The sequence below is a fragment of the Canis lupus genome, chromosome 34, assembly GCF_048164855.1.
Source record: "Canis lupus baileyi chromosome 34, mCanLup2.hap1, whole genome shotgun sequence".
NCBI lineage: Eukaryota > Metazoa > Chordata > Mammalia > Carnivora > Canidae > Canis > Canis lupus.
The window spans coordinates 16795246-16822007 of NC_132871.1; the positions used below are offsets into that span (position 1 = coordinate 16795246).

Below are 26762 nucleotides of genomic sequence, written 5' to 3' on the forward strand. Positions count from 1 at the left end.
TTCTGTTTCATTAAATGCACATCCCACAAATCATCACTTTGTGTTAATTTTAAGATGTCAGCCAAGATCCTGTTGGCATTTTTACAGTCATTGTCCACAGAAATCAAAGAAGAAACAGATGTTTTTGATGACTACTTCATGTGAGAAGTTGTTTAGTCATTGTTTGACTAGCAGTGGAGATGCCACAGCCTACAGTAGGTCCTGGATACATTTATAAAAGCTTGGCATTTACCCCAGGACTTTTGAGTTCAGCATTTAAAAAAAATTTTTTTTTACTTATTTATTCATGAGAGACACAGAGAGAAAGAGGCAGAGACATGGGCAGAGGGAGGAGGAGAAACCGGCTCCATGCAGGGAGCCCTATGTGGGACTTGATCCGGACTTTGGGATCATGCCTTGAACCAAAGACAGATGCTGAACCCCTGAGCCACCCAGGTATCCCTTGAGTATAACATTGAGAGCAAACTCTTTTCATTTGGGCCAATGGTGTTTTGAGGAAGAGAATAGAAATTCTAAAATACCCATGACTTCAACTTTGGTTTAAACCTAAAATGAAGACTGTATGATTAAACAACCTGTTAGGGCTTGTCAGTGTTGGTCATGGGGTCTTCCCACAAAGGGATGGTGATATTTGGGACAAAGTGATTAAGGGGAAACTAGTGAACTATGTAAGGTTGTGGAGGGTAGTGGTGGTGATAAATGACAATCTAGGAGAAGGCATGGACAGGAGCAATTCAAGGCCAGACAGGGGCATGGCACATCAGATGAGGTGTGTTAGGATGTGAGGTGGAGTGGCAAAGGGGGACGACCAGATCTGAAAGAGGGAGATGACGGGGTGATAGTTCAGAATTTCAGAAGGAAGGAACTAAAAGTGCCAGGTATAGTAGGGCAGGAAAAAATTTTTTGTAGGAAATCTGTCTGGACCAATACTATTTTCTGGGTAACCCCTCAAAGGTATTAGGGGAAGGAAGGGAAGACCTGTAGACAGTGAGTACTCAGAACAGGATGGGGCTGGATTGCGAATCCCTGGAGAGCAGTGACTATGCTTTATTTTGCTGGTATCCCTAGAGCTTGTAATTTTGTCTAGTAGATAGTAAAGTCTTGATAAATGGGTACTGGATGAATTAATGAATGATGAGTTAGTTAGTTATCTTAGTTATCTTTTGGCTTGAGATATATCATTTTGGTTCCATTTTCCACACAAAGTAGGAAGAAAGCTGAGCTGAAGATTGTGATACAATGTAGTGCAGGACCCTTTGCTAATAATAATAAATTACAGAGGGGATGCAAACTCCTAAGGACAACTGCTTAGGAAAAGAGACTGGAGAAAACTTTATAGCAGTAATATATAAGCAATGTTACATGACATTTTAAATGACTATGGATTTCTTCATAAGGTAATTCTTGCATTTTTAATGACACAAAATTTGTTATTAGACCTCCTTTAGCTACCGAATATGCCACCATTATATTTACTAAGGTTGCCAGAGAACTCCTGATTGTCAAGTAGAGTGGACTCTTTTCCTTTCTCATCATTGGATGGACTTTTCTATTGCAGTTGACTCTGGCAATCACTCCTCCTTCCAGACGCTACTGCCTTGGCTGCCATGACTACTCACTGACCTGATTCTTTTCTGAACTTCTTTGATCATTCCATTTTGTTTTCCCCTTCTGCCCAGCCTGTGAGTATGGCTGTTGCTCAGAGCCCTGCACTTAGCAACTCCTCTTATTACTCTACACTTTTCCAGGATAATTTCAACCAACTTTATGATATTTCAGTAACCCTGGATAGGCTAATACCCAAATCTACACTTATGACCCAGATTTCTTGCTCATACTTCAGTCTTGTAGATTCAACTGCCTGTTGGAGATCTCCAGGATGCCTCAAATTCAAGATGTTCCAAGTGGAGTTAATAATCTCCCCTGAACTTATTTTTCCTTCTATAATTGCTGGTCTACATGAATCATCTTTTCATAGAAATAAAATTAACTCACTATAAGGTACTAACAGAAAATATAATGTCAGTCTCAAGCTATTAGAAATAGGCAGATTGAGGCCATTTTCTTTGTTAATCTAGAATGTTATGAAATTTATTTCACAACGAAGGCCTTCTATTAGAGGAAATATAATGATGGCTGTAAGTGACATTAAAGATGTAATCAGTTAGCATGGAAAGGGTATCATAGTCCCTTTGGCACTCAAGCTAGAAATTTGGGATTATTCTTGACTCTTCTGCCCACATTTAGTCACCAACCGTGTCCTAACACCTCTAAAGTACACCTCTTTCCCATTTATGTCATTACTGCTAGCATCTCCTATCTGGGTGACTTCAACAGTTTCTGGATTGGTCTCCCTGCCTCTACTTCTGTGTCTTCTCTGATTCTCCCTGATGCTGATACCAGAAAGCTTTAACTAAAACCCGAAAACCCTTTGGTGTATATCACCTTAAGAAGAAAGCTCCAACTCCTTAATTGCATTTTTTAAAAAGATTTTATTTATTTATTTTCATGAGAGACAACGAGAGAGAGAGAGAGAGAGAGAGGCAGAGACACAGGATCACACTCTGGGCTGAAGGCAGTGCTAAACCGCTGAGCCACCCGGGCTGCCCCTTAACAGTGGTTTATAGTGGCTTCTAAGATGCGGCTGGTGCTTATTTTTCCATGTCTATCACTTGTCATTCCTGCCTTGAAATTTCAATGTGGGGTCCACAGCAGTGCTTGTAGTTCCCTTGGGCATATCATGCCAAATCCCTCTTTGACCTCTGTGCATGCTACCTGAGTGTATGTTGCTAGACAGTCCTTTCCTTTTGACCTAACGTATCCACTTCTCCTATAAGACCCAGATGGGGTGCTAGCTCCTCCTCTTCTTCTTCTTCTCCTCTTCTTCTTCTCCTTCTTCTTCTTCTTCTTCTTCTTCTTCTTCTTCTTCTTCTTCTTCTTCTTCTTCTTCCTTTTTTAAAGATTTTACTTATTTATTCATGAGAGAGAGAGAAAGAGAGAGAGAGAGAGATTGAGGCAGAGACACAGGCAGAGGAAGAAGCAGACTCCATGCAGGGAACCCGACATGGGACCCGATCCCAGGACCCCAGGATCACACCCTGGGCTGAAGGCAGGTGCTAAACTGCTGAGCTATCCAGGGATTCCCCAGGGGTGCTGGCTCTTAAAGGAAGCTGTCTCTGTTCACAGTCTTACCTCAGAGTGAATTAGGCATCCCTCCTTGATGCTTCTATAATTCCTTGTGGGCCTACTATTCACTTTCATCATTGTTTTCTAATTAATTCTTGAAGTATTTCCTAGAAAACCATGAGTTCCTTGAGGGTGGGGACTGTTCCTCATTCATCACTATGTTCCCATTGTTGGTATACTTTGTGGCATGGACTAGGCCCTCAGTAGTGTAACTAGTGAAAAAGTTAGCATCAGACTGGTTGATGGATCCATATAATTTGAATTTATCATTTCTCTATTTGAATGAGCTTTTAATTGCTTCCTCATAAACCCTTTTGAAATCTTAAGCACAAAATATAGAATTGCTTTGGGCTTCAGATTAGGAAGAAAGCCAAGATACTTAAAATAATATTGGCACTTGATTTTGTTTTTCTTCCTATTTTGCTTGAGAATACTCATGACTTGCCTTTTTGGGAATAAAAAAAGTTCTTTAATTTTATGTGGAAATTGGCAATATATACTTAAGTAAATTATAGGGGAATTTAATGAGAAAGTATTAACCTTTTTAGCCTTACTCAGATAAAATTGTGTCTGCTTTGGGCAGAATTCAGACATTTAAGTGATTTCTAGACAAGTTCTGTTCTAATTTTATTAATATAAGGTACTGGGAGAAAATAGGAAATCATACTGTCAAAGTGTCAGAAGTAGACTGACTGGAAAAATCTTGTTTGCTATTCAAGAATTACATAACACATTCATAATGAAATAATTTTACTAGAAAGAAGTAACAAGATGACATGAAAGGTTATAATCAATTAAGCATGGAAAAGAGTGGTAATTATGGATAGTTTTTAATGTCTTACTTATCATGTGGTAACCTTTATATGTTTGAATCTTCAAGTGTCAACTCTAAAGCTGCGATTGATTACCCATTTGTCTTTTCAAAAGGTTTTTCTTAAGTGTAGGTGTATGGCACAATGCTTAAGAGAGATGAAATTTCATCAGAAAACCAAATTTTGCTGAACCTAAGTATCTTTACTATATAGAAGTCTAGGAAACTATGCAAATTCAGGGGAAAACTTTTTTCTTCCATTTGATGATATAATTTTTTTCAGTGGGTCACATTTTCCCCGTTCCTCAAATGCTTCTCTTTTTATGTGGACAATTGAAAAATCCCATGATAGTTCCTGCCCCTAGGCTTATAGAATAGCTTTCACATGATGCTTGCAGCATCAATTCCTTTGATTTGATCTGTTTTATCCAGAGGCAAATTTGATAAACTACGGATGCATTGCTTTTACCTACTGTAATCAACATAGGATAAAAACAAGGTAGTTTAAATTGTTTATAAAACTGACACACGTTCAATATAGAAAGTCATATAGTATTGAAAAATCTAAAGAAAAAATCACCCGTTTTTTTAATCACTCAGAAATAACTACTGTTATAACCCTTTGGCATACATATATCCTCATCTTTAAACAAGTATTATTTCAAGAGGGGGACCTTACTGATCTCTCGCTACTACCTATATCTGCAAAATTTTGATTTCATTCATCCTTTTTACCATATAGATTTCAATCTATATTGTATTCTCAACACATGTTGATAATATAATTGTCTACACTAACATGCTTGAGTGTTGTTATGATTCTTTGAGCATTTTTAAAAGATTTTATTAGGGGAGAGACAGGAGAGCAAGCATGTGCACACCTGAGTGGGGGGCTGTTGGGGGTCGGGGGAAGAGGCAGAGGGAGAGGAAGAGAAGCAGACTCCCCACTAAGTGTGGAGCCTGGTAGCAGGACTCAATCTCAAGGGCCTGAGATCATGACCTGGCAGAAACCAAGAGTTAGATGCTCCCCTACTGAGCCACCCAGGTGCCCTGATTCTGTGAGCATTTTGATAGTATCCTGATGATAATACCTTTGCTTTTGCATTGTGAGGTGTCTACCTTGGTGTAGCTGGATAACCTACTTTCTGAGCCTATGAGCTCTATGTTCAATATACTCTCTTGCCTTTGCTTTCAAATTTCCTCGCTCATCTTTGGTAAATGTCAATGGATTGGTCTGTCATTGGCAGTAATTATAAAGTAATATCTTTTTCCCCTTCACAGCTGGGAGAACATGCTCAAGCCAACAGATTACATGCTCTGATGGTGAATGTATACCAAACGAATACAGGTGTGACCGCGTCAGAGACTGCTCAGATGGAACTGATGAGAAAGACTGCCGTGAGTCCCTTTCAGTCTTTGCAATGTATTTGCTTTCACCTTTGTCCCTTTGGCATTTTAATCAATTTTTTAGATTTGTTTTAGATTTGTTGAGGGACCCATTTGTTGATGGGTAATCAATCATAGCAATATGCCTCTTGCTATTGAAATTTCATGGCAAATTCTTTTATGGATTAGAGGTGATATTCTGATATGAGACTATTTTTAGTAGGACTTTTTAAGTTTTTAAGTATGTCCCCCACTTACATTTCTGTATTTTTTTTTGAAGTAGGGGACCTTTTTGTTTTTAAGAGTTTATTTATTTATTTATTCATGAGAAACACACAGAGAGAGGCAGAGACATAGGCAGAGGGAGAAGCAGGCTCCCTGCAGGGAACCTGATGTGGCACTCAATCCCAGAACGTTGGGATCATGACCTGAGCCGAAGGCAGACACTCCAACACTGAGCCACTCAGGTGCCCCTGAAGTAAGGCTTTAAACAGTAACGTAGAATCTTGAAAGGTCATTGAATACATTGAATACAAAATCCATTTTGGTCAATTTTGGGTTTTATTGAATTATGATGGTAAGTTTCTAGTCAAATGTCTCATTAATTTTTCTGCTCTTATGGACTCAATATTTTCCAGTTTGGAAAAGGGTTACATTTTGAAAATGGCTTTCTCCAATGGCAGATCAGTTCCTTGTAACTGATTACCAGAAGATAAGGCATAGAAATAATAGTATTCTATATTAATATATTACCCTAACCAGAATAAGAGAGTGCAATCATGGTGCATCGTGTACTTCTTACAAATAAGTAAGGAGTAATCTGCCTCTCTTGAGGTTTATATGCAATTGTTAGATTACAAGAATATAGGAATTATTCTACTGTGTCAGTCCTGTGGTCCATCTGTGTCTTTATCTTCAGGCATACCCAGTTTCTCTTAAAAGCCCTTGTAAGCATATCATTTATGTTTTTATTCAGAACTTCCTTGAATTTTTATGCTTTTTTTCCCCCTTGAATTTCTTGATAGACTGCATTTCATAAGTTTACTATGAGCTGAGTAAAGTTACTTTCTTATTTTTGTTCTTAAATTATGCTACAAACTTTAGGGAGTTGGTTTTGTAAAATTTTTTTCTTGTTTTCCTTCATTTTTATAAGGAGTTGTTTTAATATTCCAGTATTCCAATAGTCAGTGGATAGATTTTGTGTACCTTAGAAAACTTGCTAGAACACTTGACCATACACTTCTTGGTTATCATATCTCCAACTGACATTTAAGTTTTAGTCTATTCCTGTGGGACACCTCCTTCATTGTTTGATCATTTTGATTTAATTTAGTTATCTGGACTATTCTAAATTTCTTCCTTTGGTTCAAATGGTATATCTTATGCTTCTTGATGAGTGAACCATCTTCTGTATATTTTGGTACATTTCCCGATATGGTACTATATGCCTTGGGTGGGAGCTAACATGAATTGGTTATGAGCAAATTATTCCTATTTCACTGTATCGTTCAAATTGTACTCTTCGTGGAAGAAATACTTGTATATGTGAAAAGGAGAGATCTGGGTCTAAACAGGTCCAGATTCATGTTGCATCGACACCATCACACAGTGCATTTTATTTTTTAAAGATTTTATTTATTTATTTGAAAGAGAGAATGGACGTGTGAGTGGTGGGAGAGGCAGAGAGAAAGGGAGAGGAAGAAGCAGACTCCTCACTGAACAGGAAGCCCAATATGGGGCTCCATGATCCGCAACTAGGGTCATGACCTGAGCTGAAGGCAGCCACTTAACCAACTGAGTTACCCAGGTGCCCCAACACAGTGCATTTTAAAAAAACACCTCTACTTCTCCAATGCTTTCTTTCCTTGGGTATATTTTTCTTTGAGAGGATGCTATGCTATTTGTCTTTGTATCTCCATTTCCTAGCAGAATTGCTGGTATAGTTGTGTTGTCGTATAATTTCCAACCCAACTTAAATGTTCCCTTGGAAAGAGATTATGTTGCTTCTAATTTGGGTCTCTTTTCACTTGGAAGTTTAGGCTTAGTACTGGCAATTATACAGATGGTAGTGTCTGTCTGCATGCCACAAAATAGCAAGTCTATGAGTCAAGGTCTCTTAGTACTTTGTAAAGCAAATAATAGGTCCTTCATTGTGGCAAGAGAAGAAAATATTTTTGATTAATACTAGTGATGGGTCATTTATTTTATAGTATTTTGTAAACTACTAAGTGTTATATATATTTTGGTTGTTATTCTTAATTAGGCTCCTCAATGAGAATAGGGCAGGTTGTAGTATACTCTCATAAATAAAGAAACTGAGACTGCAAAGAGTAGAGTGGCTTGTTCAAGGTTGTACAATATGTGGCAGTGCTAGGGCTAAATCCATCTTCTAGTTCCAAGTCTGTTGATTGCTTTTCATGAAGGACTTTATTTACAGAAGGAGAAAGTCCTACCTTGTGCAAATTTAAGAGAGAACTAGAGGCTGTGCCACCAGCCAACAGTCTGTTGTTTTTATCCCTAATTTACAAGTGGATAAAAATGAGTGCTTTATTGGAAATGCAATGGGAATGAGGGAAATGCTACTTTAGGGAAAATAAAAGGCAGCTGAAACAGACTGTTTGGATTTATTCCATGTGAACACCCTGCAGCCAACTCTAAAGTCACCAGTACAACTGCCTCACGACTTTGCCAATAGACCTTCCGGAAAAAAGCTGGCAGGGTACGAGCATGCAAGCCACTGTTACAGAAGGGAATGAAGGAAAGGAAGTGAGTGAGCTTTATAAAATATCTGAGCCAGAATTTTTAATCAAGCTTTTATTTTTTTTTTATTTTTTATTTTTTTTAAGTACAAGGAATAGGTGAAATAAGGATTTGTTAGGGAAAGAGAGCCAGATTTATATGATAGTTAATTGCTTATAGAAGGGAATGAAGGAAAGGAAGTGAGTGAGCTTTATAAAATACCTGAGCCAGAATTTTTAACCAGCTTTTATTTTTTTTATTTTTTATTATTTTTTAAGTACAAGGAATAGGTGAAATAAGGATTTGTTAGGGAAAGAGAGCCAGATTTATATGATAGTTAATTGCTCCTAGAATCATACAAGTCATGAATTCTTCAGGGTTCATGGCTCTAAGATGAATCTGACACACGTAAATGGGTTTTATAATGAAGTATTCTTTCCTATTTCTCTTTGCTTTGTTTATTTATTACCATGTGCTATTTATGGAGGAGTATATAAAAAATCCAAATAAGGAAATTAAGAATCTTCATATTTCTTTATGCTTTGATCTCCTGGCCACAGCCAGATTTGTACAAGAAAGAAATGAATGGCCTGGATCAAAGTCTTTAGAAAGTGCTAATATAGAGAGACAGATTGGCCTCATTTTGTTTTCGCTCTTTGTTTGGAACACTTGTGGAAAGTGGGAAAGGGAACTGCCATTTGCTGGGCACTGATCACTATCTTATGCAATTTTTACATTCACACCACAAGGTGGATGTGATAACTATCTCCTCTTTATGGAAATTATAAAGATTGTCAAGAATCAAGTGTGGAGGAGTACAACTCCTTTGTACTCATCACTCAAATTATCAGTTACCAACTCATAGTTAATTTTGTCTTACCTATAGCTCTTTATTCTTCTACCCATTATTTTGAAGCACTTCTCAGAAGCCATATTATTTTTTTAAAGATTTTATTCATTTATCCATGAGACGCACACACACACGCACACACACACACACAGAAAGAGAGAGAGAGAGAGAGAGAGAGAGAGAGGCAAAGACACAGGCAGAGGGAGAAGCAGGCTCCATGCAGGGAGCCTGATGCAGGGATGCAGGACTCGATCCCGGGTCTCCAGGATCAGGCCCTGGATTGAAGGTGGCACTAAACCGCTGAGCCACCTGGGGTGCCCAGAAGTCATATAATTTTATCTTTAAATGATTCAGTAATTGTGTCTAAAATATAAGGACTAAAAGCTAGCATAACATAACAATATCATGACCATACCTAAAAGTTAACAACTGTTCTTTAAAATAATCAGTTCTTAAAATTATCCCAATGACTTATTATCTTTTTACAGTGTCCTTTAAATCAAAGTCCAAATAAAATTTATACATTGGAGTTAGTTACTGTCTTTTGATTTGAAAATTTTCCTTCCATTTCTGTTTTTTCCCGTTGCAATGTATTTCTTGGAAAAAACCAAATGACTTGACTTTGAGTTTCCCAGAGTCTGGGTATTGATCATTGATCATTGCGTCCTCTGATGTCCTTTAACATGTTCATCTGTCCCTTATATCTTTTGGAAATTGGTTGCCAGATCTAGAGCAAGTTTTCTCAACCTTGGTACAGATGACAACCTTGGTACAGTTAATTTTTTATTGAAGTGAGCGGTCTTATGCATTGTAGAATGTCTAACAGTATCCCTGGCCCGTATCCACTAGAAACCAGCAGCACTTCCCATTTGTGACAACCAAAAATGTCTCCAGACAATGCTAAGGGCCCTTTGGGAGCAAAATCTTCCTTCTCTGGGACACCTGGGTGGCTCAGTGGTTGAGCATCTGCCTTCAGCTTAGGGTGTGATCCTGGGACCCTGGAATCGAGTCCCCCATCGGGCTCCCTGTGGGGAGTCTGCTTCTGCCTCTGCTTATGTCTCTGCCTCTCTCTGTGTGTCTTTAATGAATAAATAAATCAAATCTTAAAAAAAATATTTCTTCTCTGCTCTAGTTAAGAATAACATTAGTCTAGAGCCTTGAGAGATTCAAGGACGTGTGTGTATGTGTACGCGTGTGCGGAGGGGCAACAATACTTTGAATGTAAAAGTATATATTTCCATTGGGAGGCACACAATGTCTAACTGTAGGCCATTGATGATTGTTGGTGAGATCCATTTAATCATAGAGATACTTAGCTATTTTATTTTATTTTATTTATTTATTATTTTTATTTTTTTTATTAAAAATTTTTTTTTTATTTATGATAGTCACACAGAGAGAGAGAGAGAGAGAGGCAGAGACACAGGCAGAGAGAGAAGCAGGCTCCATGCACCGGGAGCCCGACGTGGGATTCGATCCCGGGTCTCCAGGATCGCGCCCTGGGCCAAAGGCAGGCGCCAAACCGCTGCGCCACCCAGGGATCCCGATACTTAGCTATTTTAAATGTCATTTCAGATATATAGTAACTGTTTACTAGTTGTTTTATTTAAACTGGAATGTTACAACATGATAAAGGATTAAGCAAGTATTGCCCAGAAATCATTTTTGTGAAGCATCACACTTTATTCTATTTCTCTAGTCATGATGCATGGGAATCATTACTTGTGGACAAACACAGGATCAGCCTATGAGTGTGACTCTTATTTTTCTATTTCTCAGAAATAAGGTTGTCTATAGGAAGGAGTCTAAGTATGTTAGGTACCTAGAAACCACTTAAATATAGTAATGATGTTGGAAAAGCTCCAAAGAAGGACTTAATTCTTTTCCCCAAATATTTGAAAGGATCAGGAAATTTGACCCTGTAGTTCATAGTCCTGCCTGTCAGATTAGGCTGCTAGGTTATGGTTCCTACCCTTTCAAGCTTCTAAGATCAAGACATTGAGCTCCAACATAGAGCACCTTGTGTCTATTCCAGGCATTCCTTTTACAAAACAAGGAAGAGTGTGTAAGTGGCAGGGGGAAGGGAGGGAGGAGAATGAGTGAGATGGTGAGGAGGGAAAGCACTCCCACTAAAAAGATTATCCTTGAGATAAATTGTGTGTAGTATGAAAGCTTATTGTGTTTGGTCTTTTTGTCTGCTGTGTTCCTATATGCATAAGGTATTTTTGATTATTCTCCTGTTTGAGAAGTATTTCTGGATATGTGTGTGTGTATATGTGTGTGTGTGCATATATATTATAAAAAGCTGTGAAACAGATCAAAGTTCATTTTCCCCAAGTTATTTTATTCTTCAGTCTGGCCATCTATAAAATGGCACCTGTTATTAAATAGCTTGTCAATTTTTTTCCCCCAAGGAACAAGAGATTCAAAACTGCAGTCCATTTTACTTCTAATGGGATTAGCATCAAGGAAAAGCCGCTCATGCAGAGTTAAGATAAACATCAGAACATTGCAGCAATTATGGGTCATTCAGTTAATATATTGGAATGACTTTTGGTTGTTCAAAAATAGTACAGTTTTTCCCAGTTAGGTGAAGAGATTATTTTGCTTTTATCAAGTACCATATTAGAGCGATTTGGGTGTGAATAAAACTATTGCTAATTATCACTGGTTTGCAGTCCTTCTCTTTTGATACTTAGGAATGCCAAAGAAAGGGTAAATAAAATCCCTGTTACAATGAGGGCTTTCTTGCTCGTAATCAGCAGCATTTGGTCTGCCTGCAACTGGGGCTGCTTTGTCCATGAAGTTTTATTTCTATTGACTTTCTGTTCTTTAGAATTCAAACATTTTCCTTTCTATATCTAATGGTTGAAACTCCAGCTGGGAAAGGAGGGGAAAAAGAGATTGATTCAAGTCTCTCTGTGGACTGTGATGGCTCATAAAGTACATGCTTTTCCTCAAACTCAGTTGCACATTTATGCTGCCCAGTAAACCTTGTTCCTACTGTCCTCTCTGTACTCCGGGGAAGAAAACAGAAACAGAGAGATTGACCCCATCTTATCTATCATATCACTTCCCCTGCACACCTTTTTAGTGTTCTTACAGTTGAGATAGAATTCAGAGCCCTGAGAAACCTTCGGGAAATAAAAATTTCTTGTTTCAATCATTGTCATACAAGCACATTGTATTTAGTCAAAGACCCTGAGACCCTTCTCAGCTGTTGCCCAGTTTCTTTGCCTTCTTGCATAACAAAGTTACATGGAGTTGTCTTTAATATCCCTGCCTCCATTTACTCTCCTTTTTTTTAAAAAGATTTTATTTATTTATTCATGAGAGACGCAGAAAGGTAGAGACACAGGCAGAGGGAGAAGCATGCTTCCCATGGGGAGCCCGATGTGGGACTCAATCCCAGGACCTCAAAATCATGACCTGAGCTAAAGGCAGACACTCAACCACTGAGTCACCCAGGTGTCCCTCTCTTTTTTCTTTCTTGACCTCACTGAAAACTGCCCTTCCCTGCCAGTCTCCTGAAAGTGCTCTTGTCATTGCCACCAATGACCTTCTTTTAACGAGTCTTGGTGGTTCCTGTTCAATCACCACCTTATCAGAGACCTGCTCCCCCCTGCCCCCCTGCATCACTCCTATCATTCTGCCCCGCTGTATTTTGTATTTCCCTAACACTTTTCTCCATAGGACACTTACTTTAATGTCTGTCCTTCCACTCTTCCAAAGAAAACTTAAATTCCATGAGAGCAGGGATTTTGTGAAATTTGTTACTTCTCTAGTACCTCGTACTCCTATAGTTGTACACTAATTTATTTGTTAAGTAAAACATTTTTAAAAAGCTGTGGGAGAGACACCTGGCTCAGTGATTGAGCATCTACCTTCGGCTCACATAGTGATCCCGGGGTCCTGGGATCAAGTCCCATGTCGGGCTCCCTGCATGGAGCCTGCTTCTCCCTCTGCCTGTGTCTCTGCCTCTCTCTCTGTGTCTCTGATCAATAACAAAAAATAAATAAATAAAACAAAACAAAAACAGCTGTGGGAATTTCTACTTCACCTGTAATTTTATCTCTTTATCCAGTTCTTGGCAAAGTATTGAGGAAGATAGACTTCAATAAATATAGGTTGGATAGAATGAAATTCTGACGAAAAAGGAAATTAGCACTCTGTAGAATAACTGGCTTTTAGCATAATGGCATTCATCCAGCAATGATTGGTTGATGAGTCCTCAGTTATCTGGAGCCAGGTTCCCAGAGGACACCTGAGCCACACCATTTCTAGTTATGGTTTGAAAGTGGCCACTCTTATGATTCTGTGGTGTAGGTAGTTTCTTCATTTAAAATTTGCCTGTTTGTTCTGCCCAGATGAGTCACCGGGGACAGCCGTAAGGAAGAAATAGGTGCAGTGTACCCTGAATGAAAACCCATAACTCCATAACTCCTTTGTAGAGCCAGTACCACTAAATCTGATGCACATTATAAACTTTTGTTCACCCAAGAGAAACCATCTTACTTCTTTGCTCTAGCCCTTGGAGCATCTGATACACAATTTTCCATCTTGCTGCTTAGTCACTCCTACATTGGGGCTCATGTGAGACTTTTATTAATTTTTAAGAATTTAGAACTTCATCAGTCTTTATTTCCTTTGCAGATTTGGGTGGTAGTTCTGTGGTTGGGAAGAAAGGCGTACTGTAGATCCAAAATCTTTGCAGTGGGCCTCTCAGGCACATTTCCAATTTAGGTGTAAGATCAGGTCACCATGGATGGAGACCAGATAGGGATTTGGGGCTTACCACCCAGTAGTTCAAAGAGAACAGGGTAAGGAAAACTAGATAACTTAATGTGTTTCCCTTTTTGGCTTCAGTTTCTTGAAAGCTGCTTAGCTTACACTTGTTAGTCCAGTTCTACTAGCCCTTGAGATGACTGTCTTTGCTTTCTTTTCAATGCTGAATTGCTATTTCCATTTTATAATCTTCCTTTTATTGAACAAGCCATTTGAAATTATTTTTGAAAAGAGGCAGAAAATGCTTTTCCCTTATTCTCTTGTATAGTATTGTACCTCCTTGGTGCTAGTCCATGATGACTAGGGACTTGAATTTGACTGGAGTGGGGGTGGGGGGTAGAGTGGATCCTCTGCTATTTTGTGGTCTGTTTTTTGTTGTTTTTTTGGTACTGATTCTCTTGTTTGTTCTGGTATACTCCTGGAATGCTTGGTTTCCCAGCATAGAGTTTTCTGGAATTCCTAGATCATACCAGATTGAAGTCTTTAGTAGAATATGTCATAAATCTAGAGTTGGCTTCACTTCTTCAGACTCCCAAAAATGGAATGGGAAACTGCATAGAAGGGAAACCTTGGTTTTTCTCATAGGTTATTTCTCTTCCTTTTTAAGAGTTTCCATTTCCTTTCATTCAATTTCATTTTGTTTCTGTAATTTTTTGCTTCTTCCTACTACTTACTCTGAAGCCTGTAAGCACTAACTCCATCTATTGTAGTGCTAGGGACATGCATTGTGGAACCAGATTGCCTGGATTTGAATTCTACTTCTCCAATTTACTGGTCGTATGACCTTTTTCAAATTACTTAGCCTCAGAAAGACACATATATAAAATCCTTAAAATGAGTAATAGTATCTACCTCATAGGGTTATAAAGAGGGATTGAGTTCATACACACTGAGTACTTAGACAAGTTTCTGGTACATGGTTTGCAATATATGTTATTGATGACTGTACTAGTCATTGTTTATTTAATTTTGTGAGTAGTACGTACAACTAAGTGCTGATGGCCAAACTGGTAAACTTTTTCTGACAAATCATTGGATTTGATTGGATTAGCCTTCCTTTGACTCAGAGTAACTTAAAAGGATAACGCTAGGACCTTGAAAGGTCTCAGGTATCTTGGGCAGGACTTTAATCAGTAATTTCTTGTCTTCCTTTAAATCTTAGCTTAAGTTTCATAATCTACCTTTAAGATGCCTCTTTCTTTGTAGTCAGTTTGTCTTCTTTTTCTATGTGCCTTTTTGGCTATTTTGCCAAATTCTGAGAATAGAATGTATTTATAGCCTTCCTGTCAAGGTAATAAAGAGTAGTGTTAATATTTGTATCTTGCTGTGCTGTGAATGATTTCCATTCTGGGAGGTTGAGGTCCACGAGATTTTCAAGCCACTTCATCCTTGATTATCTAAATAAAAGTATGGCATAGAACGTTCTTGCTCCAAATAAAGTCCTTAGCAGAGAAAAAATTTTAAAAATCTTCAAAGCACCAATCTTATATGTATATTTGGGGGACGTTCCCAATTCTGAGGGAACAAACATGTACATTTGGAATGTGGAGAAAGTAAGGAAGGGATTGAGGATGTGGTGTGAGCAAGTGTGTTCTTGAATTTTTGGGTTAGATAAACTTTAGAGCTCTGGGCTAATTAATAGTTACTTGTCAATCTTTCCATTAAGACAGAAGTTAGAAGGGTGAGTCCTTCTGTTTTTTTTTTTTTTTTTTTTTTTGGTGTGTATTATCTATTCTTATACTTTTTCTTTACTTAAAATCTTGCAGGACATTTCACCTACATGATGGATTTGTTGTATGGAAAAAAGTTTACCAGGTTAGACTCTGACCTGCTTAGCAAATAAACCGTAAAAGATTTTAGATATCTCCCAATCCCAAAGTATTGTGACTTCCAATTTCCTGGGATAGATCGAAACTCATTAACATTTTTGATAATAGAAATCTTTAAGGGCAGTAGAATCTGTTCATTTTTTATTTTGCTCATGATGAACAATTTGGAACCGTTTCCTCTGTGTGGTTCTCCAAGGGTTCCCTTTGGAGATTTCCAAATATTTTCAGTATTTAGTGGATAGAGTCCGGTTGCTCCTTGGATTCTTTCCTGTGGGGAGATACCTCAGTTAACTATGCACGGAAGAGACCAGAAGCCTTGTAGGATTTGAGGCGGGTCCTTGCTGATTGAGAAGAGATTCTTTATCAGCATGGATGGAGACAAGAAAGCTGTTTGTTCCTCATTCTGAGTGTCTAACTGCTGACCTCTGACCATAACAATACTCTCCCTGAAGACATCAAGCTGGCCTTGTTGTTTTTGGAGGGAATGAGGCATGTCAGTAAACTATGAGCCCTGCCAGTGGATACTGTTGTGGTTCTTTCCTTCTCAATTTTATGGCATTGGCTTTCAAAAACCAGGATGGGGAGGACAAGTGATCCGCTCAGTGTATATTTGTCCCAGATCCTTCATATCTGCCATAATCACCCTAAGTGAGGTAGTCACCATCCAAGCTCAAATAAATTTTCCTCCAAACAGATATCTTATCTACTGCAAAGACAGGGTTTTCTGAGATCTCTCTCTTGCTTGCTGCTGCTCTTGAAAGGCTAGACAACATACTGACTGTAGGAGCTATTTGGCTCATGCGGGAGGTGAATTGCTGGCAGACTCAACTGGCCTCTTGCATCTCTCAAAGTGAGAATTAATAAACAGAGTTGTGTGACACTTTGAAGGTAAATTTATAATGCATACTATCTCAGTGATGAAAAGACAGCGATAACCCTAAGTATTAGCTGATTCATGGACTTTTAAAAAATAAAAATTCAGAAAAAATTAAAATCTGAATCAGCTATTTTAAAAGGCCTTCCGTTTTAATATATGATTGGCCAAACATAACTGGAAATTTAGGTATTTAAAGTCACTTATAGTCCAGTTTTGAACCTTAGAGATGAAAGTATACTATACAAAAAATGGAAAGGTATCATTTGAGAGTCCATCTTTTATTAAAGTGAACTGTTAAGACAGGGTATGTTTAATATAGTTTCAGCACAGAATTTTATGCACTGCTCCTGCTTGGAGGAGACTTTGTGACTATCTAAGGAATTTTCTGTCCATGTCTATAAAACCTCAAAGTAGGTTCTTCAATGCAAAATTGAGCCTCAAAGTGGGACTCCACTGTCTACTCTTTGAGATCTTATCTAAGATATACTTTTTCCTTAGTTAAAAAGGAATTTGAAGATTATTATCTTGTTATGAGACTTGTTATGAGACTGATCTTTCTGAAAAAACAAAAAAACAAAAAAACAAAAAAACAAAAAAAACCAAAAACCCACAAATCAGACCAAGGTATCAATTTATGAAAAGGAAGATAATAAACACCATAAAAGACAGAAATTCAAAATATTTTTGGAAGCTCTTAAACAAAAAAGTTCATCTGTGACAAGTTAATAGCAATACCTAGCATTTCTTGAGTATCCTGAGTAGTGATCCAGTCTCTGCACTAACGGTTGGGGATTCTAAAATGGGTAAGACAGGATCCTAGATCTTAGAGGATGGGGGAAACAACCAACCACATAAGGACATAAGGAGTGAAACCTTTGGGGATCATGAAAGACACGCATTTCAAGTCTGGGTGCACACAGGGGAGCGACCCACAGCCCGTTATTCCTGCAGGGGCATCCTGATTTTTCCACTGCAGCCTGGAGAACCAGAGTTAAGCATCTGATTGACAGCATATGTGTATAACATGGTAACAGTTGTCTGTGCTTGTAGAGCACATTATGCTTTTCATAGTGCTTTGGTAGAAATGGTCTTTTGAGGTCCCTCTATCCTGTGAAGTGAATTATCCAAATGAAGGGATAATGAAGTGGTAACCAAGAGGGTTAGCAGCTTGAGTAAGAGTAAATAGCTACTGAGTGGTGCCCTAGGTCCCAGCCCTCCTGACTTTTCTCTAGCCCTCTAGCGAAAGATACAGTGCTTCATTTCTCAAAGCACTTGTGGTACACTGGCTTCCTGGGCTGTTATCTGCATTACGTAAAAGAAGGTTCCATTTTGAAATAAATTAAATTCCTTCTTATTCTTCAGTTTTGAGCTCAGAGGTCACTTCTTTAGGGGAGACTTCCCTAAGCTCCAGACTTCCCCTACAATATATTCCCACAGAACTCTGTCTTTTCCACATTAACATACAACCCAGTTTGTGATTTACAGAAGAGACCTGGTCAATATATGCTCAGCATTTAATGTCTAGCATGTAGCGGTCACTTAAGAAGTGTTTGCAGAGGGAATGTCTTAATTTAAGATTTGTGTGCTATTTCCATTCTTTTAGACTACCCAACGTGTGAACAGCTTACTTGTGCCAATGGAGCCTGCTATAACAGCAGTCAGAAATGTGATGGGAAAGTTGACTGCAGAGACTTCTCTGATGAAAACAATTGCAGTAAGTAATGTGTACAAGACGTGCGGTGGTATGCTGAGGCTCATTTATACTGGCCGATTACACAATCTCTTCTTGAATATGTGTTCAGTGAATCCATGTTGGTAGCTTAAAGTCAGCCACGGTGGGAGTATTTGCACCATGGAAATTGGCAAACACTACAAGTCAGGGCCTTTTTGTTCCTGGAGAATTGGTTGTTAAACATTTACCAGCATGCTGCTGCATAATAAAAAATCTCTTTTCAAACTTGAGACAGAATCTTCTTGTGAAATTAAATGGCTACAGTGGAACTGAGCTTCCCTTTCTGCTTTCCCTTGTTACCCTTGTGTCGCAGCTAAGGTCTGTTCACACCACGAGTTCCAGTGTGACAGCGGGGTGTGCATCCCTCGTGCCTACGTCTGCGACCATTACCTCGATTGCGAAGACGGCAGTGATGAACTTTCTTGCAGTACGGTGATTTCCTTTTGCTGGGTCAGGTTGCTAGGAGTGTTGTTGTCTTTGTTCTCTTTCTGTTTGTTTGTTTGTTTGTGTTTTTACGAATGCACCACGCTTTTCAAACAAAAGGGTCACTATGTCTGATGGCAGATGGAGCCAGAATATCATTTAGAGCCCATGGCATAAGCTTCAGTAGCGTAGCTAGACCTGGGCTCATTTATCTTCCAAGGATCTGTGTAGAGTTGAAGGATTGCTGATGGACAGTGTGCATTTTTTCTCTTAGGCTACAAGGGTGTGGGGTGAATTATGTCACTTGGCTCTCAAATTACCCATACTTCAGCAATGGTTTTGATAACTTTGATAGGAGAATGAGAGAAGGACTTTGAAGAGAGGGAAGTTCCCTAAGAGCAGTGGTCCTAGCTCTCCTCGTTACTTTGAAATTCTTAACCACATTGAAATTGCAAGGATAGGAAAGTTGCAGTGTGGTGCAGATGGCTTTCATTCCCTCTGCTTCTTAACTCTGACCCTACTTTTTTTTTCCCCATGTGTCACTGCCTGCAATGCAAACCACCTCTCATTGTTGCCAACTCTGGACTCATTTTATTGGAATATGTAGTCTGAAGTCTCTGTGAGAGAGTTTTACTAGTTTCATAAAATTAGTTGGCACCTTTCTGTAGTTATTTATTTACCAGAATGTTATGATTTGTCACAACACCTGTTTTGACTGGTTGGCACCTACCCCTTGTTAAATATTTTCAATATTCACTATTCAATATTCACTAACCTTTTAGGAGTCATACATGATTTCCCTCTTGGCTCATGGGTTTATTTCAGAGACTGTATTAAACAGTATGTGACAACATGGAATGGGTGACTCAGAATTATCTGGTCCTGGAGAGCAGTCTCAGTGCTTGTGACAAAGTCTGGGCACAGTGGACATCGCTATGCCTGTAGCACCTTTATCAATCTGCATTCTTAGCTCTGTGTCAGCCTACAGCACACTGCCTTCTGCCTTGTTTGTAATCTTGAGAAATGTAGACTGGCACCTGAGTTCATTTCCTTGACCCAAAGCTGCTGTAATGTTTTCTTCCTTTTTTCCCCTTCTTTTTCTATCTCTTCCTCCTTTTCTTTCCGGTATTTTTTTTTTTTTTTTTTTTTTTGTCAAGATACTTGGCAGAAGTTTAAGCAGTGAGGTGAACTCTTTGATTTTTCCCAAATGATTTGTGTCTTTGGAGTGCAGCTGTTGTTTCCTTCCAGCCTATGAGACCTGCAGAGGCAACCAGTTCACTTGTGCCAGCGGCTACTGCATTAGTCAAAATATGGTCTGTGATGGAGAGAATGACTGTCAAGATAATGGAGATGAAAATGGATGTGGTAAGAGGAGAACAGAGTCTGACTGTTTTTCCAGCACTTGTATTCTTACTTCTCTGGTTAGAAACTATCTGTGTGACAAGCAAGTCTCAGGATTGGCTGTGATTTAAGTAACTTAGTAGGTGGGGAAGAAGGAGAGACTCCACTAGCTTTTCTTGAAAAGACAATGAATTCACATTATAATTTATAATTATAATCTCTTCCCTCTTATCATTAAAGCAAAATAGATGAGGCAGTCTGTCCCCCTTCTATAACATGCTGACTTTTTCCTTTGGAGACTGCTTATTTTAACTAGGTATATTTGTATAAAAGAAATACAACATGTTGTATTTGGGGAAGGAAGGAAAAGAGAGGGAAATGTGATTTTCCTTGACCTTATAACCTTTAAAAATGACTTTGCACCTTGGTAACAGTTCAGTTTTTTGTTCTCAAATTCAGATTTTTAACCATATGAGTCACAGACATCCCCTGGTAGAAGAGAGGCCACCTGGGGAATACGTGAGAAAGCACTACGGAGTGGTAGTTGCAGGAAAGGCTACTACCCAGAGAATTGTTTCAAGATTCTTTGAGAGGGAAATTCCAATGATATTCACCGCCTTCACAAGGTGTACCTCCAGTAGTTCAGAAGTTACTAACACCCACACCATAAAGCAAGTATCATAAGAGTGATGCACGGGGAAGATCCTTTGGTTTTGGTGTTCCAAGAAGTAGTCTTCCTACAGTTTAGTCATAGGTTTTCTTACACTGTTGACATTCCACTAAAGAGAAAAAAATCAAAAAGAAGAGAACTCAAATAATTCCATTTGCCACTTCTTAGAATCCCAATAAAAGACCAGTAGTCGAGTTAGAAATTACTAGTTTAGGCACTTGTCGACTTCTTTTGCCCACTGATGTATATTCTCTCTTACTTATGGATTAAAAAGAGCTGGCTCCACCTCTAATGTGGCCTGTGACTCTTTTATTCCTCCCCCTGCAGAAAGCAGTACACACCGTATTCATGAATGTTACCCAGGTGAATGGGCTTGTCCAGAGTCTGGAAAATGCATCCCAATTGCAAATGTTTGTGATGGGACTTTAGATTGTCCAGAAGGAGAAGACGAAAACAATAGCACCAAAGGGCGATATTGTGGTGAGTATGGAAATTTATGTGGGTAGCTTTCAGATAAAGATGTTTCTGGTTTTCTGTAATAGATAAATCCCCAAATACAGAGAGTATCATTATTTACGTAACTATCCTAAGACTTCCTGGCTGAAACAAACAAACATTTAATATTCCTCATAGTTCTGTGGGTTGGCTAGGAAGTTCTTGGGGCCTAGAGCAGCTCACTCACATGTCGAGGATGTTGCAATAAAAGCTCAGGCTAGTATCTTTCCTTGTGGTAATAGAAAAGGTGAACCCTACCATGCAAGCTCTTTTAAACTTTTCTTAGGTCATGTTTGCTGAATGTGTTATTGGCCAAAACAAATAATTTGTCCAAGCCCAGATTCAAAATATATGTGGTGTTTTTTCCTTACCCAGGCAGAATTATTTTAATGGCAATTTTGGTGATTCTAAAGGTGTTCTGGAGAATTTATTCCCTGGCTTATACTTATGGAAAAGTCTTATTTGGCTATACTCAAAAAAAGAAGCTTCTGGTCCCTGGAATACATCTTGAATTATTAGTTTTCTAACCCCCCACCACCCCCCGTGGCTGTAGAATATCCCCCCCCACCATTACTCCATCAGTTGTGTGGATAATTAATGGTCCTGTAAGGGAATACAATTTATACCTTTTATTTTGACAATAGTGTACTCTATAAATTATCTAGTAGTAATTTAGAAGTCGCCATGGTTAACATGTTGAATATTATTCTCAATCAGTCACTTGAGAATTCTTGACTTTTTCTATTATGTAGAAAAAAAGACTCATGACCTGATTTTTCTGTAAATGACACTTACGATGATGTATACTTGCACATAGTTATAACTTTAAAAGGAGTTATTTTTTAAAAATATGAATTGAACTTTTATTGCATAATATTGTAGTAAAGCTTGAATGCTAGTAATTTCTGTGCCTCTGCTACATGTTTACTTAGTTTTTAGGTTCATTAAAAGAAACGTTTACTTTATAGTACCCAGTCTTGCCCAGAGGTCACAATTCACTTAACAAAGTGTTTTTCTCTGTTTAGATGTGAATTTGTGTTCTGTATTGAGCTGTGAGTACCAGTGCCACATGTCACCCAGTGGAGGGATGTGTTATTGTCCACCAGGTTTTATCGTTGACCAAAATAATACCCACAACTGTGTCGGTAAGTGACAGATGGGAGTGTCCAGTGTTTCGTCACAGTGCTGCGGCATCAATGGCTTCTATGATCTCCAACATCAAGGTGTTTGTGCTTGTGGGTAGGCGTGGTGATCTTTATAACCAAGAGTAACACAGTCTCCATAGTAAACCTGGACAATGTGAAGTTTTAACTTGGAGAAACTTTTTGAGGTGCACAAGACAAAAGCGTGGTTCTTCTGAGTGAATTGACTAGCTACGTGGATACCGGTCTACAGCCTGATGAAGGAAGAAGTCTTTGGAAGCAGGGTTGGCATGGCCATATTGGTTGTATTAATACATCTCTGTGGTTGGTAAACAGCTGCTGCCTGAACCTATCAAGTACCCTTGCCTGCTCCTTTGGCCTCTTCTCCAGGAAACTCCAATCTCCTCAGGACCCAGCAACAAGAGTGGTCACTTAACAGCAGTGAATCATCAGCTCGCTGCTATGCTGACGACAGTGGCCAGTCAGTACCCATGCCATGCTGGTGGTTAATTTAATTGATTTTCACCTCTTCTTGAAGCTTCTTGAAGCTTTGTTCAAGAACAAATGCTATCATTTCCCTTCATTTGGCTGGCATTAAACTAGATGCTGGTGCACCAAATATTTCTTGCATCTCTCTTATATGAATTAAAGAAGGATTTCTCCCTCTAGGAAAGTTCTGATTCTGATGTGAGCTAGCTTTGCATCCTTCTGTGATGAGGATGGGGGTCTCATGATGGGAGAATTACTATGGCCAAGTATCAGTTTTTAATTTTTTTAGGATTTGAACAATGGATTTTTAATACTCTGATTTCTTTTCCTTCTTTCTAACTTTTTTTAAAGGTGGGGGAGGGACAGCAAGAGAGAATCTGAAGCAGGCTTCATGTCCAGGGCAAGCATGGGGCTTGCTCTTACGACCCTGAGATCATGACCTGAGCCAAAGTCAAAAGTCGGACACTTACCCAACTGAGTCACCCAGGTGCCCCTCCTTCTTTCTGATTTTTGATATGTAAACAATAAACCTTTTACAGAAAGTGTCCAAAGGGGTTTAAAAAAAAAAAGGGGGGGGTTCCTGAGTGGCTCAGTTGGTTCAGCGTCTGCCTTTGGCTCAGGTCGTGATCCCAGGGTCCTGGGATTGAGCCCAGCGTCAGGCTCCCTTCTCAGTGGGGAGTCTGCTTCTCCCTTTCCTTCTCACCCCTTCTCTCACTCACTCTCTCACTCAAATAAATAAATAAAATCTTTAAAAAAATCTTTCTTTTAATTGGTATTGGTAAAAAGGCACCTGGAAGGCAACTGTATAATCATTATTCATTAAACTTAAATTTGGTAGGGGTGCCTGTCGTGGTGTAGTTTGGTAAGTGGTGGACTCTTGGTTTCAGCTCAGGTCATGATCTCTGGGTCATGGGATCAAACCCCAAGTATCTGGCTCCATGCTCAGTGTGGAGTCTACTTGAAATTCTCTCTCTCCCCCCACCCCTGCTTGAAATTCTCTCTCTCCCCCCACCCCTGCTTGTGCTTTCTCTTTCTAAAATCAATCAATCTTAAAAAAAAAAATAAGTTTGGTAGCCATCTATGGATTTCCAAAAGATAGATGATTCAGATCTTCCCAAGATATTTGTGTTCTTTTTATAGTTCTTAGAAATAGGAGATTCTTGGGAACCTGGGTGCCTCTGCTTTTGGCTTAGTTCATGATCCTGGGATTCTGTTGGCCTCCCTGCTTGGCGGGGTCTGTTTCTCCCTCTACTCCTCCCCCTGGTTGTGCACTCTTTCTCTCTCTGTCTCTCTCTCCCTCCTCTCTCTCAAATAAATAAATGAAATCTTTAAAAAAAATATAAGATTCTTCAGGGCTTTCTTTCTGAATAAAAACAGACATAGCATACATAAATACTTTTACAAAAGTGCTCCTCCTGAAGTAATTTCCAAATATAATATAATTTTGTCAACAATACTGAATTTGGATAAACCTGATGAACATATTCAGTCTTTAGTCTCAGCTTGTGATTATACTTTATGAAATATGATTGATCTTAATAACTACTCACAGCCAGAAAAAAATTAATGCCACAAATTAACTTCGGTTTACACATTTGGAACTTTTGAGGAAGTCTATTCCCCAGGATTTTTGAGAACCATAATAATGGGCCTCTTTATGTGTCATATGCCAAGAAAAATGAGATTTTTCTATCCAGTTAAACAATCCAAGTGAAGTTGTCCTTTTGGTGTTCAACGGAGGTAATTTTAGGTTTCTGGTATCTGGACCATGCTCCAAAGTTTGCCCACGATCTGATTGTTCCTTTTAAGTTACAGTATAGTTTCTTGTTGAATATAAAACATATTACAAGATAATACATGAACATAAGACACGACTTGTGCTTTATGCAAATCACCCTAAGAGATTCTGAAGACTCAGAGACAATTCTGAATTACTTAAGCCCTCAAATTTTTAATCATTTGAAAACATTTTATAAATAAAAAATTGTGATCTGCAGCAGGCATTAAATGAAATCAGGGTTTTTTTTTTTGTGTTTTATTATTACCAACATCGTCATTATCACCATCACAATGCATCACATTGGAGATGCATTCAAGTCATTTATGAATATTTTTCACATTTTCATATTTTTCACCTCAATTATTAGGTGGTTTTCTGACTTTGGAACCCCTGCTTGTGCTGCCTGGCATTGCTGCGAAGCCAGCACCCCCTTTCCCCCGGGGTGGTGCTCATCCGTGGGTGTGAGGTTGCTCCTTTGTCTTTGGCAAATGTCAGGCTCCTCCACTCTGCACCCCCCGCCCCTTATTGCCACCCAGCTGCCAATTTGATTTCCAGTCTTTTAGTTCTCTAGGCATTTCTCCTTTCTCTTAGTAGAAAAGGAATTCCAATAGAAATACCAGAAGCCACATTCTCAGTATTCCGTCAGCTTCTCTTTCTTTCCTTTCTCAACCCCCAAAGAGGAGATGGTGGGGCTGGGCTGCCTTGCATTCGGAACTTGATAGGCCGTGAAGTCTTTTCAGTAAAAGTGATTGCTCTTTCAGAATCCCTAGTTTAATCTTGTGATGCCCTACACTTGTTCTTAGCCCCTGCAGCCCCCCACCTTTTGGGGGGCACATTTGAGTCTAGGTAGCACATTTCCAGTACTTTCCCCCCAATATCTAAGTTTATGATGAGCTTTGGGTTGTATTTCTAAGTGTCTAGGGCCACATGTGTGTCAGAGGTCTGAGCCTCTCTGTTTTGTAGTCTGAAATAAATGAAAAATGGTCATAACAAGATTTTTTACATTTCACCTATCAATGAATGTACTATAGAAAATTCCAATGTTATGCTCTGGCACAAGATAATTTCAGGATTCATGGAACACACCCAGTTCATACTGGAAGTTAGTGTGATCTGATACTGTGGCACTAGTTTTAACTTTCTATGATGACATCTTTTAATCTCGGTGGTATGTGCCTGGGACTTTAGAACAGATAACTTCATTTGGAGATAAGCTCAAAAGTCTGCAATTGAGGGCTTTTGTGTTAGGGCCCTTGCCATCTATAGAGACCTTTTCTGTGATCTTCCCTGTTTTTCAAGGATGTGTTCTTTGCCCCTGAGTTTTGAAGCTGGGTTAACGTTTATTTCACATTTATCTCAAGGAAGATTACACTTTGCTCTCTTTGTAAAGAGAACTCCTTAATTTTAATATGTGACATTATAAAACCGGTTACACTTGTTTCAGCTGAGCTTTTAGGGAAATTGTTTTTGTTTGTTCTTTCAAGCTTGTTCTTTCAAGCATTTCAATTCAACAAACACTCTGTATGGCTGTAATATTCTGCATGGCTTCAGGTGTTGGAAACCTATGCAGCATCTGCCATCTTCGACATGGCTCCCCACTGAATGCCTCAGTGGTAATCAAGAATAAAATTGAGTAATCCTGACACAAAATCTTGTGTCCTTCTACCATTCATCTGCCCCTGGTAGTCTTGACCTGGCTGTGGAGCCTCTGAGGCGTGCTGAAGCAGTTTACCGGGGTTATTGTTTCTGATTGACAGGACATGCTGTTTGTTGACGGAATGACATCGTGGCGCAGAGTTAGGGCAGGGAGGTCATTCAGCATGGTGGGATTTCAGACAGCCAGATGGTTCAGAGGGAGTCCAAGGAGGTCTAGGCTAAAAAGGGGTTTTTGAATTATTTTCAAAGCGGTATCTGTTGGTACGAGGCGACAAAGAGTGAAAAGGAAAGAAAAATAGATAAAGGTAATGGGGTGGGAGGTGTATTATAAAGTAGTGTTTTAGAATTTTATACAGTTTTCACTACTTTTCTATTCTCATGAAAAGCCTCAAGTCTACTTTCATTTTGTTTTGTTTCCGCTTTGGCTGATCGTGGATATTAATTAGCCTTCATTTTCTTCCATAATGGAGAATATAATCTTATTCAGCCATTAAAAGTGACAGAGATTTTATACACTTGTTCAAACCTTTAAAGTACTTGTAGCCCAGGTGATAGGGCATTTGCACCCAAG

General features: G+C 38.9%; 1 protein-coding gene across 1 annotated transcript in view; it reads left to right on the top strand.

Moving 5' to 3' along the window:
• LRP2 (LDL receptor related protein 2) overlaps positions 1-26762 on the top strand; it is a 196265-nt gene that overhangs the window by 39674 nt on the left and 129829 nt on the right. Inside the window, exons 4-9 of the mRNA XM_072811537.1 lie at positions 5279-5395; positions 18067-18177; positions 18509-18622; positions 19867-19983; positions 20957-21109; positions 22150-22269. Coding sequence (XP_072667638.1) covers positions 5279-5395; positions 18067-18177; positions 18509-18622; positions 19867-19983; positions 20957-21109; positions 22150-22269 — 732 coding nt within the window. The remainder of the gene's footprint in view (positions 1-5278; positions 5396-18066; positions 18178-18508; positions 18623-19866; positions 19984-20956; positions 21110-22149; positions 22270-26762) is intronic.